A 16,563-nucleotide genomic window follows, 5' to 3' on the forward strand; every position below is an offset into this window, starting at 1 on the left:
TTTTTTTTGTTTCTTTTTAGTTTTACTCCACCTGGCGTCTTGTTTGCGACCAATAAAACATTCGCGGTATGCAACGTTGATGCAGGTATTTCTTTTTTGTTTATTGCATTTTTTACCCTGTACAAAGTCGGAGCAACGTATAAAATTAAAAGCTGGCAATTTTCATGCAAATTATTCTCTCGTTAATTATTTTTATTCGATTTATTCGCCGAAAACAATCAGCTGTTCAATCTGTTCGACGCCGTGTTGCTTCGGGGAGAACTGATTTTTTTCGGTCTAATACGAAGATGAATTATCCTGCCAATTGATAAGTTTGCAATTGCAGCGAGTTTCGCTAAGTGAAAGATACAAACTCCCTTCGTCGCGATAATACAGTCGCTTTTGCGAGGGAGTCGAAGAGAGTACCAGCGACAAAAAGATTGTTTCCTTAATTTTCAATGAAACAAGGTTTCTGTAAGAGGAAGTATAAGGTATATAAATAAAATAAGAAGCAGGAAGTCTGGAGTCACGGTGAGCCGCGTGCAAAAGCAGTCATACCTCGGGTATAAGGTATACCTATAATGTACAAGACAAAGAGGAAAGATGCGCCTTTCCGGGTGCCTTCCACCTCTCGTTTCTCCCTGAATTTTCCGACTCGGAATCAGGGCGGGGAGGTTCGTTTAGAATAAAGGGAGAATTGCTTCAGCGGAATCTAAGACCCTCGCGAAATTGAACAATCATTCGAATCCGTTCCATTAACTTTATCGAGGCAAAGATTTTTGTACAGCCGGCGGTTTCCGGCCCTTTCGGTTGAGCGCGATCAGGCCTGTATTAACTTCCGTTTCGATTTTCGCAGGCTCCCAGTGACGCAAGTATCCGCGTTTACAGCTTTTTCCTTCTCCCAATTCCGCACGCGATTGCAGGTGAAAAGGCCGTCGCCGCAACTCGCGCTTATTTATAATCAAAGCGGTAAATCTCAAGGCAGTTCCGCAGAGTTCCGTCCCGTTTTATTTCCTCCCCGCGTTACGTCTAAATTTCCATTCTTTCCTCCGGCCCGCAACCGCCACCCCCGCAAGTTTTCCGTTCGAACGAATCGAGCTCGCTGCACATCCTGAAATATACAAGCTTGCGGGTACACGTGTGCGAAAACCGCTGTCCCGAAGAAGTGGGACAAGGACGAAAACGTCGGTCGACCAAACGCGAATCGAATCTAAGCGCCCGCGATGGTCGAAGACCGACGTCGAGCGTCGGGACGCTCGGATACCCAACGCATTCCGGACGCCATCCTGCTGGGAAATTCGGCACCGCCGTCACCGTCACCGGAGACAAGATGACACGCCTAGAGGCGACGACACCCCGACGGCGTCCGATATGGAGGGTGGTGGAATAAGAAGAAGAAGAAGAAGAAGAAGAGGTAAAAGAGGAGCAACAAGAAGTTATTGGAACACATGGGGCGATCAGATTTCTCCGTTGTATTCCTTCATCTTATTTCGCCCCGGTTCCATTCATTTTTTACAATTCCGCACGCACGCCCCCGGAGCTATCCTCGATCACTGAAATCGTCGCGAAAAGGTAGCGCGGAGAATATTCGAGGGCGTCTCTCTTTTACGGATATTATTATTATGGTTAGGTATACGAGAGTTATCCGCAACCGTCGAGTACCGCGGCCCACATCCTTATACCTAAGGACGTTACGTCTGGCCGTGCGTACCGCCAAATTGAATGCCCGGAGCTTCTGACCCCGCCAGCGGAAACCGGGCTCAAAGAGGAATTCGTTGGTTTCACGGAATGAGGATAAGATTTGAGAGGCTCTGTGTGCGCGTGTCTACCTACGCAACAACCATTTCGACTCGCAATCGGATCGGAGATGAGGGAGGTTTTCACTCGCCTGTTTTAGGATACGCTTGGCGGAGTAACGAGGCTTTCGCCGGTGAAGGTTTAAAAACCGCAATAGTATTAAAAATTGATATAAACGCGCGTAGACGCGATGCAGCGGGAGAACTTGATCCGGGCTGGGCGCAGCTGATCCTAAAGAATTCAATACAACTGTGAACAGCGTGCCACACCAGCTGCTGCACGAAAGTTACCCTCCGGTTGGAGAACGGTAGTTATATCAGACGTAGGATACAGGGTGGAATATCGTCGCTGATATTATCGCTTCAAAGTTTTAAAAATCTCGGCTTGCACGCAAAAGAAAAAAGTAATTCACACTCGATATCTGAGGGCAAAGATCGCGGTGCTGAGAAATTCCGAATCACGATTTCCGTTAAATATATCCACCCCTGCGGTACCCACAATCCCAATAAGAACTAATCAAACCTACACCTAAAACTGGACTCGAAATACCCGCGGTAAGAAAAACTAACATATTCTATTTACACCGCGTGCAGAGATTCAGCCCCTTACCCCATAATCGGCGTATCCTCGTTCCAAAGCTAGGCGAGGCTGGGGGTGAAAAATAACGTAAAGGCCGGCAAATCGCGTTGCAGATGCAGAGGGGAAGGTTACCGGCGCGGTAAGTAAACCGTAACGACGGATAAAATTGCAGGCAAACCGCGGACCCGTCGACGTCGACGTCGTCGTCGATTCGACCAGACTCACCTGCACCATTGCACCTCCGAGCCTCGGAGACGCTCCTCGTCGTCGATCCCGTCTGAATATTGGAATAAATTGTGGGACTGCTCCTCGGGGTGTACCTTCGCCGCCCGAGACGCGCCCAGGGTGTGTACCTCAACCCTCGACCACCCCCAACCCCCTGCCTTACCGGGATGCGCTCGGAAGACGAGGTGAGGAGGGCGGGGTGGGGGGGGGGGGGGGGGAGGCCCTTATCGCGTCCACGCTTCACTGCGCTTCGGGGATGAAGGCACCCCCCCAGCTGCACCGAGTCCCTCGATCTCGACGTCGAGATGCTCGGTCGTACCTAGATAACGGGTGATTCGCCTTATTACTTACAAGGTGCAGGGGTACGCCCTGGAATCCGTGGAATTCCGATGGTGTAAAAGCCGAGGAGAAGGCGATTCTGTGATTTTACCAGACAACTATTAAGCTGTACGTGTGTAAGGATGATGAATTACAATTGGAACATACATACGTGTATGGTAGAATGGGCATCGATTACACCATCTTCGTCGATCCAATTATGAGGATATTTTGAGAGGTTTAAAATTTTTCAGTAGGTACTGCGTCGGAAGGTGAGAATCTTTCAACTATTAATAAGTTGTAAGAATGATTTACCCATCAAGGATAGGATGAATATCGAACGCGGATCATTATGTAACGTGTAGGTTACCAGTAAAATAAAATACCCGAAGCTTTGCGAAGCATATCGAGAGAGATTGTTAAATTTCCTCGACAGTGAAAAATCTCCGGAATCGAGTTCGAGCCTCGCTTCGAACGAAACAATAAAATCAGGGAACCTGAAGATAAATCAAGGACGCGCATGGGTTCTACACGTTCTGCCGATCTTTTTTCCTAACGTTGTATAACCGACATCCCACAACCTCTGGAATTCACCCGCGGGACTCGGGATGCTAGTGAAGACGGACTGCAGTTTATCGGGGAGCAAAGTAGGCGGGACGGATAAGTGCGCGCGCGTGTGTGTGTGTGTGTGTGTGTGTGTGTGGAGCAGACGACGTCTTAGACCCCGGTTTTCCCGGAGACGGGAGAGGCGCGGTGTGGTCCAAGTCTCGTTCGACCTTTTGCAGCATCGACACTTTCGCGGGGGATGGCGAACGGGTCGTTTAATTCGAGCACGTATAAGGCATTCGATCCGTCTAGTACATGCGAGAAGACAAGCGAAGTGCAGAAGTGCGGAGAAGCGTTGGAAGCCGGCTGCGCCGCAGACGTCGATGCTCCGGATGAAACTTTGCATGGAGCGGTTTCCGCGGGGGAGAAACGACGCGTTTCGATCGGATTTACCGCGATTGGCTTTGTTCGAATATACGTATAACCTTACCGCTTCCCTTTTCTCTACTTTTATCCACTTCCTTCGCGACAAGAATCCATCCATCCCTTAGTGGGCATCGATCGCGGTCGCGTTCCGTCGCCTGAAAACCGCGAGTGTTGATCATCCGTCGATCACTTTTGCAGGGGTCGAAGAGGCACCAGGGATATCCTTGTACCGTTGGGTTCGATACGACGGGCGTTACAGAGACTCAGACACAATTAAATCCGTCTCCTTCCCTGCCTAATTTACCAGCTAATTTACTTTGCCATCTGTTCGTCGTGCTACGGCTCGACCGCCGCACTAAAAATCAATCCCCTGGAAAGCATCCGTGCAAGCCGACAAGCCGCAGCTTACCAGCCGCGTCTACCCGATCCTGCAGAAGCTTTTCATCCCCCAGGCTTGTACGACCGCAAGCTCCCCGAACACAAATCGGTGGCTCTTTAGCGGCCGCCTTGCGCCGTCAATTAACTCTTTTCAATTCTCGTTCGCAACAATCAACCGTTTATATGGGAAACTGGTTTAGCTGCTGCCAACAGTTTTGCCCGATTTCTTTGCGGTGAGCTGGTACGATAAATTCCCGTAGGTGATTTACCATTTCCACTGAATTAGCCATACCGGAGTGGAAGTTGTGTAAACGGCCATTGCGGAGAACGGACTAATTAACCTTGTTTGTTAATTATGCATTTGTTTAATCACGAACATTATACACTAGCGGCGCACGTTCACGTCCGGGCACCGGAATATTTCAGAAATATAAAACCACGAACCAATTCCCAGCTCCGGTTCTGACGAACGGGATGTAACAATGCTTGTTAAAAAGTTACGTCATGTAGCCAGTCGCTACAGGCTGCGACGAGGTAAAATAGGCACGAAAGTCTCGACGCTGTCGGTCTAAAGAGTACAAAAACGCCAATTGTCCGAATTCGAGTTTCCGTCGTTCCTATATTTGAATTTTTTTCACATTTGCCAACTTGCAATAAAGTGCAGCGAGGATTATTAGATGGCACGATTTTTTTGCGGATCATTTCGGAAAGTGTACGTCGGGCAGTGTTCCGAATAAAAAAGACGAAGGATATTACTTGCAGCGAAATTTTTCCCGCGGTCTGTATTCGGCACGTCTGATCGTGAAACAGGACTCGAGGAAATAATTCAGCAGTTGCCTACGAGACAGAGTCGAAAGCTCAAAGCGACAAAGAGCAGCTCGATACTGCAGTTTTGGGGTCTCCCGATTTCCCTGCGGGAGTCGTGTAACGACCCTGGGAAGGAAGACGACGGTTCGTTTTATAGGTGCAGGTATAGGAAGGAACAAGACGAGGGAGGTGCTTACCTTATACCGTCGCGCTGTGCAAGAAGAAGAAGAAGAAGAAGAAGAAGGCGATTCAATTTGCTCCTTTTCTCTCTCTTCCCCGATCGCGGCTGCTCTGCTCTTCGCTCTCTTATTTCTATACCTTTGTTTTTCCCTCTTACTCATTCTCTGCTTTATCGCTATCTTTTCTCTTAGCAACGGCAATCGAACTGGCGGCCAATTTCGCGAGGGTTCACCACCGCTGGCTGCAGGCGCTACTCGAACCACTCTCTTGGCAACCCCAACCTTCACCGACCACCCTTCACGGATGTAGTTTTACGCCTAATGTAAACCGCCGAATATTCCCCAGGGCTATAAAGCACGGGTTAATTTTATGTCTTTTCAAATTCATAGCTTTTTATTTATCTATTTATTTATTTATTTATTCATTTATTTATTTTGTAACTTTCGTCAACTTTAGTGATATAATGAAAGCTAGTATTGGTTTCGACGGAGAATCACTTTTTTTAATTTCAGCGAATATTTGCGTTTTCTAACCTCTAGAATCCGCAAAAACCGATTTTTAGAAGAATGTCGGCCTGTCCGAAAAACTTCCGCAATGATCTCGGAAACGATTTGATGAAAAAACCTGAAACTTACAGGATTTTACAACCAAATTATGGACGTGAAATCTGTGTTTCTTCTTTTTTTCGATTTTCTCATGGGATGTTTCACGTGTCTGGAGTGCGGTGTAATCGTACGATACATCACAGGTACGTAACGAACATATCTGTATAAAAATACCGAACACCGGCGGATCCAATTCTAAATCTTTGCATACCCGCAACGCAATAATTATGTGAAACTGTTGAATTACGAAGTAAATAAATCCAGATCGATGTGTTACATGATATTCCCAACTCTTGTTGTAACCAGTAAGTAGTTACGAGATACGAAAAAACATTATTGTAAACAAGAGAGATGTGCGTGAAGGTCAGTCTGTTTTAGATAGTCAGTAGGATAGTGTAAAATTAAACATCATTGGTGAAAATCGTTCGATTCTCGACACTAAAACGTCCTCAACTTCTATAGAATATTTTCGGTGCGACATTTAACACCGCATTTCTAACAGCGAAGCCGTTGTCTGTAATGCCGATGTATATTTAACAAACTTAATTATACATATTACAGTACGGAAAATTAAAAGTGTGTTTTACTGCTGACAAAATCTCAATCCAATTCCCCACGCAAATTTACAAAAACACATCGCATATCCGAAAGCTGCCGGCAGGTACGCGCTTCATGATTAAACAATATAACGAACAAGAGCCCCGCGGTATCTCCCCGTGTTACACGTATTATACCCACCGAATAATTTTTTCGCGATCCTTTACGCGATTACAATTTTCGCATCGCGCGTGATTCTCTTTTTCCCTCCGGCACCGCGTTTTATACATTTCCAAGGGTGCGATTCCCTCGACTCGAGTGCCTGGAGCGACGAGGTTTGCCGCGGCCTTTGACTCCTTCCGTTGCCTTCCGTTTCCACCCTACGATCGGCAGGACCAAGGACCCGAATCCTGCCAAATAAATCCCTCGGGTCCTATCTTCCGCGGGTTCGTCATCGCCGGTTTGATCCGCGGCTCCCGGCCCCCGATGCTCCGTTGACAATTTCATTTCGACGCGTGCATGTGTCGACGGTAACTTTGTTCCGCATTTATCCTCGCGTCGGATCGCGTCGCGAGTCACTCTTTATTATATAATACGCGTACATCCCCAACCAGGGTTACATTACGTTACATTACCGTTAGATTACACGCGGAATCCTTGATGGTGTGGATCAGCTTTGAGCAGCGCGGATCAAACGACCTGGGAACTGATGATCGCGTTAACGCTGTTAGTAAGATCGCTTTTATCTTTTCCTTGGATCTCAACTCTTTGGAGTCGGGTCGTTTTAATGAGAATTTTTAATTCCATGCCTGTCCGCGAGAGGCTTTCGCTCAACTGCTGAGAAATTTAGTCCCTCCAAGGCACGTCAAATATCAGCATATAGCTTGTTTTGAAAACTTTCAATCAGCACAATGGCTTGGCGGTGCTCAAGCCAGGTAATTTTAGGGCAAACAAGGGAAAGCTTTGTGAAAATGAGGGGGCATTGGGTTTCAAATATATTTTCGCAGTACTGACCAAATAGTGCAAAACTATATACACAGCAGGGTGTCCGGTATTTTGGTCGTTTTGGAATTTTTTTTCGATTGCACTAAAAAAATATATTCATATTACAGTGAAAAAAACCTATATATAAAAGTCTTCGGATAATTTTAACACGTGTCGGAAGTCGGTTGAAATGTTTAATGTAAAATACGTTGAAAATTTTTCACGTTCTTGAATTGTTTTTCTTTTCTTCAACTAAAATGTACCGATAAAATCAATTTGATGCTTCAGAACAATGTTTATACTTCCAATTAAATTTAGGAACAAAATAATTTGGAATGATCGCACGTATTCCGTAGAGAACGATACTAAATTAAACCGTAAAACTTATCGTTCTACGAATTATAAAAGAGTTTGGAGATTCAATGCATATTTTTGATTTTATTTTTATTTTTTTGTTCCCATGTTAAGTTGAAAGCATAAAAATTGTTTTTAAGCGTCGAATTGATTTTTCCAGTCCATTTCAGTTGATAAAAAACAAGCATCTAACTGGTAAAAATAAGAGGGTTTTAGGGAACACTTTCAGTTTTAGACTGCTTACAGGGGAATAAAAAAAAATTGGTTACTTTTAGGGAAATAGGGGATTCACCGTGCAGCCTGTAAGCGTCAGCTTTATTTTTATTTTTTTCCTAAGACGTCAATTGAAAACCAGGAAGCTGCAGAAACGGAGTAATTACAACCGAGTTTTGCGCGATTGGTGCGACGTTACTTATCATTTCGATCGCGTGAGATTCAATCCGAATGCCAAGTTTTCAATTCAATATACCATCTCTCTCTCTCGCTATCACTGCACCGACTAATTAGTTCAGACGTAGATGCTAAGGCGGCTCCTCTTCGGTGTAGGCGTGTATAACAGTAACGTTATAAAGCTACAATTAACACGCGAGAGCTCCGAAAGTTTCCTCCCTTGATACCTGCGTAATACATGAGCGAACGTAGTCCCTGCGTTTCTACCGACTCATACCAGGCTCGGACAAGACGTAGCGAAAGACTGAAAGCTGAGAAAGGGAGGAAGAGAGGGCGTGGAATGAGAGGAGGGGAGGGGAGAGATTCTCGAGAGATTAGATCCGCCGAGGCGGAGATCCCGGAGACTCGGCAGTTATTAACAATTAGCTTCCGTTTCCGAGTCGAGCCTGCAGGAAGAGGTCCTCCCTCAACCCTCGAGCCTTGACTCCGACTCCAACCCTCCGAAGTCCCTCTATAATACTTCCGAGTAACCGGAGTAAATCCATCCGGCAGTTATTGCGGGGGAAAAGTTTACGCCGGAACCGCCTTGCCTGTCAACGTTCCTCAAATGTGATAATAAATAACGCATCGATGTACCTTATAACGTGTATTCACGTTATTTGCGCGGCGCAACGGCGAATGAGACAATTTTAACGTATGTTTATCTCTGAAACGTGAGACCCGGTCGTTACACCGATCAAATATATAATTTGTCGCCTCGTTTAATCTGCCTATATTTCAAGATTTTCAATAAAATTCCCTCATCTTTTTTTCTACATCTATATATGTATATACGTATATATGAGGGTATATGTTTCACAATTGATTTGAATTTCCCGGATTTCAGGCAAGGTAGCGAAATTTTATGTGTATAGATGTTTCGGGTTTTTGCTCCGAATATTTGAAATCAATTTTAAAGTCCGAATGCCTGCGTTATTAGAGGGACGTTGAAAAAACCCAATTCAAATGGAATTTAACTTACAAGCATTCGATTAGTCAAGTATTTTGTCTCGGGATCCCTAGTGGAAAATTTTACAAACTTGCTGGACATTTTTCTTACAAATCTGCGACCGGCAGAGTTTAGTTTGAAAAATTGCAGCACCTTGTCATTTAAAAAAAAAATCTTTCTTATAATCAGAGTTAAAAACGGCTATAAGGTACGATTCGGATTAACGCGCAGGGATAAAAAATTATGGGCGTTAGATGCGGCCAGAGATTTTTGGGAGCTTCGTTATTTCCAATTTGAAAATTACTCTCCTCTCCACAGTGCGTGGTAATCTCGTTGGCATCGTGCCCACTAAAAATATTCGAGCAAATTTTATTACCCGACTATGCTCCGACTTTTCCTGATCAAATTACAATTTTGTCTCGATTAAGAACCGAACCAATATTGACAATATCGAGCGTCTAATAAACAAAGCTTCTGATCAATCGGTATTCAAAAATACGTTTACGACTTATTTAATGGTTACGGAAGCGAGCATATGGGAAATAATAGTTTCTTACAATTTTGCTGCTCCTCTGGAAAGCTTTTGTCCTGTCTTGTTCGTATGCCTTCACGAAATTTCTTTACTTTTCCCTGAGTTCCGTGACGATTTTTCGAAACCCCTGACTTTTCCTCGACCTCCGGGCTTTCGGTGACCAGTGGCCACTGCAAGGTTGGTAATCCAGGATTCTAACGACCCTGGAACAACTCTAGACGAATCTCGCGCAAGCCTGATGATAATGGAAAAAAAAAAGTAATATATGAAAAAGGAAGAAGAAACGGCGAAAATTTTCCAGGTCCAGAAGCAAATTCCGGGACAATTACATTATTCGAGGATTTCCGTGACGACTGGACACAAGTAGGTAGGTATACGTATATGTATAAAAGCCGGTCGCAAAGAAGGGTTAATATTCCCCCGGCATGGATGAATCTCATCCTGGAGGATGGCGCGGCCCGCAAGTTTGTCTCCGGTGAGTCCGGATGACAACGGTCGGTGGATAGCGCGTGGGTCGGCACTTAATTACACGGGTCCACTTCCACGAGGGATAAAGTCGAGTTTGCTCGTTGTCCATCTCGCGCTTAAAGGTATATATATGTACCGGCTTTCGCGGGGAAGGCGGTGTGCGTGGGTGAGCATATTTGTGTACATGCACACCCAGCTATAACGCGGAGTGCCGATAGGAGCGTGCCTTGGTATGCCAATGCGAGGTAACGCGGGGCGATGCGCGCGTTAGTTTAACAACTAAAACCGACGCACGCGGTCCGTGGAAATAAGCGCACAAAGGGAGAGAGAGAGAAAGCGGTTCGTCGGAGGGACAAGTGGGCTAATAAAAAATTAATGTAGAGCTGAATTAATATTAACGAGGGTTAATCGGTCCGAGCTTTGATTAGAGGGAAGGCTCGTATCACCCCTCCGAACCACAATCTGCAAGTTCGAGGGTTCGTTCATCCTTTTCGCCTCTCTCCCGACATTACGGGACGGATCTTAAAAAGTCGAGTTTCAGATTTTCTGCTTTTTCACCCAGCCCATCCCGCATAATCTGGCAGAATTCCCTCTCGTTATCCTGATAACAACATAAGGGTAACATTTTTTCTTTCATCTCATTTTTTCCATTTTCCTTTTTCTACCTCTTCGAATTCTCCGCAGAGTTTCACGACTGTTTCACAACTTTATCTACTAAATGTTCAAGATTTGCGAAAGTGTGATGTGAAAGTACGATAACACCGGCCTTTTATCTCTTCCTACTCTTTTTTAGCTCAACCCCACCTACCAAAAAAAAAAAAAAAAAACAGAAAAAAGAGCACCCAGTCAGTTCTGCTAGAACTACCGACGTGAAAATGCATGATACATGCAGCAGTTCGAGTTCCGGACATATGTTTTTAAAAAAAGCAAAAAAAGAAAAAACATATAATCCGAGACTTATTTTCTCTATCAATTCAACGTTCCAGGGTATTAAAATGAGTCGGGATAGTAGAGAAATATATTTTCAGAGAATTACGATGAGTAACGGTGAGTAAAAACGAGGGCGCGAGTTGTCAGCATGATTTCCTCCGTTTCGGGAACAACTTGGTAAATTTGAAAAGCGGATCACGTCGGTACCGAAACGGTGAAACCAAGTGGGAAAACGTTGGACGAAAAAAGGACGGCTCGCTTGTCTCCTGTAGCTAAGAATCCGCACGCGTCTTTGTTTACACGTGGCAATGACGGTAACGTGATCCTGGAAATCCGCAATCAGCATGGTTCACCGATACCGAGCGGCGCAGTCGGAGTCGATCGATCGGAAAATCCGTTCTCGTAACATTTTCAGCCTCAGTTTCTTCGGGCTCCTCGACAGTTTTCCACGCAGCAATTTACGGCGCGAGGGCTTAAACGACGGTCCCGCAACTGATCGTGAGATTCGGAGGGAGACCGAACAAAAATTAGTTGCGAAAATTTTCAGTTTCAAGCATGTATGTATACATACCTATATATCCCTATACACTTTGTTTTAAATGCATTGAAAGAGAGGAAAAAACAGTGGCAGGGGAGCTACTCGACTGAGTAATAAATGCACATGGAAAGCGCACGGGACACTGTTTTCGGCGATAAGTGATTAAAGAATAAAATGAAAAAGACATGGTTTTTTACTCGGAACGCGACGTTTCTCCAGCCTGAATATTTAGACACCGTAAAAATTATATACGCATGTACGGGAGGAGCCGAGGCCTCGAGAAGCGCAGCCTGGATCCATTACGTGAGTGGTATAAGCACAGACGCTTGCAAAGCTATACGGACTTCTTCATGTTAATTCTACGTGTTTGCATCCGAGACATAAAAGCACAGGGTTGCTATCATCCGAGTTTCGGTAAACCCGGTAATTTTTCATCTCTCGAATAAAACCTTCGCTAAAATTTGGATTCCGATACAAAGAAGACAACTTGATAGTCAAAGAAATTGATCAAAGTAAACAAAAAACTTTAAAAATCTTGTGTTTGCCGCAGCATACTCGTTCGTCCTACGACTTGTTGACAGTGATTTCCGGCCGATTAGTATCCAGATCGCAAAGAATTTGTCTGAGTAGATATCGAAGCAAGAGGACCAAGAAAATATTCCCCAAATCTGGGCAAGTCCGCGTGAAAATCAATTTTCCAACCCGAAAACTATAGTTCGTGACGCTATTCGTATGAAATTTTCTCCTCCAGATATACTCTGAAAAACTGGAGTCTAAATCAGGGTTTCTGCTGAGTAAAGAAAAAAAAAACGTTTTTCTCTTTGAAACGGAGGAAGTACGGACTTGAAAGGATTCAAAGACGTTGCGATATAGATCTAGTTGGACGTAAACGAGAAGCAGCACCGCGAGGTCATCGTCAAAATTTGAAAAAGCTCATCTCTGCTATATTTTCAAAGTAGTACAGAAAGGTTTGCCTAACTCGAACCGAACTTCAAATCGAACATATCCAGGCTTGGAACAACTCTTTAAATCGGTGAATTTTCTATTTCTGTACACTACACAATAGTGCCACGGGAACCGTGCAGTTTTTATTTTTAACTTCTCCCTTAGCGTAAACGATACCGAGTAAATAAAAAGGCTGAAAGTTCAACCCAGCAAAGACGATCCGCGTAGACCGCGTTCTACGTACAACATACACAAGACTACAGGTTTTACGAGAGGTTAAAAAAAGGAAAATATTGCGCCTCTCGTAAAAAGCAAGCCGTTATTCATCATTCGAGTTTATTTTCCACGTAGATCTTGCGGCCCCTTTCCGTCTCCATACCGAGCACCCGCAGTGCGCGAAAGCGAGGCGTGACACGGGAGACGGTGCACCCAGGGGCCCGGCGAATACGCCTGCTAGATATACGTTACGAGCATGTGTACTTTGCAAGAAGCATATATGAAGCTCGGAATATGCGAGGCCACTCTGAAATGCATAAGGGGGATAAAAAGCTGTGGCTGGTAATCCCCCGGGAGCCCAGTTACCGCCCCCCAGGCCCGCCGTCGACTCTCTCAGGTTTTATTCTGGCTGATTCGAGCGAACACGACACGTGCATTACACCTGGCGAACTCTGTCGGGAGGGCTTGCGAATTATTCAAATATCCAGTGGCGCGAGATCGTGAGCTACGCGTTTTTTTATGGTTTTTTTTTTTGGATCAAATCATTGGGATCAATCGCGATCGTTGGGAACGAGCGACAATCGAGATATCAAGACACACTCGGATATATGCTTTCGTAGCTTGGCTATCATGACAAAATGTATATATTTATATAAGTTTCGTTTTTTTCCAATACAAAATCGTACATTACTTATTATAAGTAACAATAATTGTTATAGTATACTATGTGCTCGAGAGCTATAAAATATATCATCAACTGTGCGTTTCGGTATAGTTAGAACCGTATTTCTAGACGTTATTTTTCTCAGTTTTATCCACCCTCGAATAATAAAATGATAGCACGCTATACCCAAACTTGAGTATAAATAAAATATTTGGCGAAATACTACACATGTGCTACCCGACATGTTCGCCAATTCTCGAATGACTTAGACATTGATATACATATATCAGAGATACTCGGTAAATTTATTGCCCTTTTTACGGCTCGCGAATCAAGCGCTATATGCTTGCTATTACACGCCAGCACTTTCTCGGTCACATTGAATATTCCAATTTTAAGATCGCAGTTCTGCGCACATTTTTGTGCTACACATTACGGCACCATACGTGTATAAATATAAAATCCTATTGCATAAATACTAGAGTATTTAAGTACTTTTTTCGTAAGTACTCTGGTAGATGAGATTTCTTGTGAAAGAATATTTCAATACGATACGAGTATAATAATATCTTTGGTGAATACGATCGATAACTGTATAGAACGAGGGAACTTACCAGCGCGGTGACGTTGGTAACGTCTGGTTTGCTGACGCTGGTCCGCTGAAACAGTATAAAAACAAATTTGCAGATATATTGACAACCGAATATTTTATTAGTGTGACACAACGTACTATTATGCCTAATGATTATTTCATAGGGCTCTTTTACCGTACCTCCAAGCTATCAATGGTGTCAATCTTTCGGTCAACCTTTGGTAATTTCGTTCCAACTCTTTTTGGTAATCACGCTGATCGGGTCCGATCAGGTTTTTGTTTCGCCTCAGAGCGTCTAGACATTTTTTAGAAAAGTCTTTAAAGCAGAGCCGAAGTTTATGCTGCAGTCTTGAGGGCTGAGTATTCTGCTCTCGCAGGCCGGATAAAAAGACTACTGCTACTTCGGCTGGACCTTGATTCACCGTTGTCCCGATGCATCCCTGCAGAACCATTTGTAACATTTTTGCATCCGGAGGTTCCTGAGCAGTCGCTGCTGCTACCTGCGATAAGACAAATAGACTTCTTTCATATCGTGATAAAGAGATGATCATCCTTCCTTAAAATTCCGTCACGAATAGCAATACTGCTCTATCTGCAATAGATTTTTTACCTCAGCTGTCTTCTTCTGTATATCTTCAATCGCGACCTCGATGGGACTTAATACAATCAGTTTTCTGGCTACCACCCGAATTCTCGTCTTCAAATACGGAAAATGCGTCGCTACAGTCAATATCGTCTTCCGCTTGCACTGTTCCCGCAACTCTCCGTGAGCCTTTCCACTCGGAGTGAAGGGGGTAGCAAATACAAAGCGTTCTGTAATAAACAAATTCTGTCAACATGGTGCTGATGATAGACAATTAGTTTCGAAAAAGTTCCATTTTTCCTTACTGATATTGAAATTTCGGTGAAAAACCGTTGGCCTATGACGTAATTCATGAGGCTCGAAGTAAGGCTCGACGTAAGTTATTTGAACATAGGCTTTGTCCGGTTCCAATTTACTAGGATCTACCGGGTTCGAATCCTTTATTATTACGGTATTATCAGTGCCAAATCTTTCAGCGTAAAAATTCTCAAGCCTGGAAAATATCTCGGGAAGTTTCGTCAGAGTCGGCTCCTTGTAGACGAATTCGTCTCCAGCCAAGTCACCAAATCGCGTTCCGTAGAATCCAACTCTAAAATACGTTCCAAAGACACGCTTTCCAGCAAGCTGCTCCACTCTGGTATACGACTCGTGCAATTTCCTAATAAGCGAAGTGAAAACATATCGAAATGTGTGAAACCAAATAACATTTTTCACGAATAGTCGGTTTCATAAAGAATATTGTACCCGTGGATGTTCGCTAATTTTTTATAATCATGAGCGGCTTCGGCTATCGGCAATAACACTCTGTAAACGTCAGCGATGGCCTCGTACATTCCAGCAGCGTGGAGTGAGCTAGCCGCGTGTTCAAGGAGCCCAGCCAAACCACTTTCCGAAAAATCTGGCCCAAGACACAAGCCTTCTTCTCGTCTTGCCAATACGTCATCTCCGACCGCACTTTCCTCGAGAGCGTTTGGTGTCACAGGTGCCAAAGCGACGGCACCAACTGGCCGGCCTCCTCCACCGGGTTCCAAAAGGTGAAGATACTCTGCAACCAGAGCTGCGCTGTGCACTAGACACATGGCTGCTTCCGTGTGATTCTTCCTCTCCATATGCTGCTGCGCCATATTTGCTAACCAAGTCAATCTCAGATCTGGCGATCCTTGATATCCCTTTGCAATTCTAGGAAATTTTATAAATAATCATCTTTTTTGCTACAAAATTAATCCTTCATTTTTGAAGTAGACTTGCTTCAAGCGCCAAGTGAAACTACGCAAAGATAAGTAAATGTAATGGAAGATGCTTTTGCCTCCCTATTAAATAAGTATAATAATGGTTTACGTGTACCTGTACATCAAGTCCAAAAGCATCTCGGGATCTTCCTGGAACTCTTTCATCTTCACAGTATCAGATAAAATCATATGGAGATTGAATAACAAGTCCTTAACTTGCTCTGGAAAACTCGTATCCGCTAATTCTGTGTCACGTTCAGCATAGACCAAGACGGTCTTTAAGGCTCGCCTGAGAGCTCCTTCACTCGGCGCTCTACCACGACCAACTAGCGCAGATAGTGAAGTTGTGACTTGCATCTTTACTCGGGCAAAATTCTGACGAAAATGAAGAAAAACGTTATCAGGGGAAAATTTTAAAAACTCATGATTAGTTATGTATGCATGAAATTGTTTTGAATGTAAATTGAGCAATTAATCTGGTTTCAAATAACTTTCGTCAACTCACATTTCCAATTTCAAAATTTTGTCGCATTAGCAGATACAAACTAGCTGCTGCATGGCTTCTGACTGCACTTAAAGGTGAACTACACCTGGTCAGCAACGTCAGACACAAGTCTCCACACCTTTCGCTTTCCTCGTCAAAAAGCGCGCTATGATACTTGAATACCAGAGCTCTCTGAGTGTTAAACATATGCTGGAGAACTAAGGTGCTTTGATTTCTGGCCAATGCTCTAAGAAGAACTTTTAAGACCGCACCGACTACTGCACCTGGA

The 16,563-nt window shown here is 44.2% G+C and overlaps 1 protein-coding gene across 8 annotated transcripts in view; it reads right to left on the minus strand.

The window, feature by feature from the left end:
• Nucleotides 1–16,563, minus strand: part of LOC107218510 (dedicator of cytokinesis protein 7) — a 58,660-nt gene that overhangs the window by 36,146 nt on the left and 5,951 nt on the right. For 4 of the 8 annotated variants that reach the window (XM_046743219.1, XM_015656406.2, XM_046743217.1 and 1 more), the window contains exons 14-21: nt 16,296–16,558; nt 15,906–16,165; nt 15,306–15,740; nt 14,867–15,219; nt 14,589–14,791; nt 14,159–14,478; nt 14,001–14,045; nt 9,604–9,860 (exon numbers count right to left, since the gene is read on the minus strand). In XM_046743219.1, the coding sequence (XP_046599175.1) occupies nt 9,701–9,860; nt 14,001–14,045; nt 14,159–14,478; nt 14,589–14,791; nt 14,867–15,219; nt 15,306–15,740; nt 15,906–16,165; nt 16,296–16,558 (2,039 nt within the window). In that variant the 3' untranslated portion in view covers nt 9,604–9,700. Of the gene's footprint in view, nt 1–9,603; nt 9,861–13,329; nt 14,046–14,158; nt 14,479–14,588; nt 14,792–14,866; nt 15,220–15,305; nt 15,741–15,905; nt 16,166–16,295; nt 16,559–16,563 lie in introns of those variants that run through there. The other 4 variants (XM_046743221.1, XM_046743223.1, XM_046743220.1 and 1 more) reach the window with 2 other exon arrangements.

This window comes from Neodiprion lecontei, chromosome 6, assembly GCF_021901455.1.
Source record: "Neodiprion lecontei isolate iyNeoLeco1 chromosome 6, iyNeoLeco1.1, whole genome shotgun sequence".
In the NCBI taxonomy this organism is placed as follows: Eukaryota; Metazoa; Arthropoda; class Insecta; order Hymenoptera; family Diprionidae; genus Neodiprion; species Neodiprion lecontei.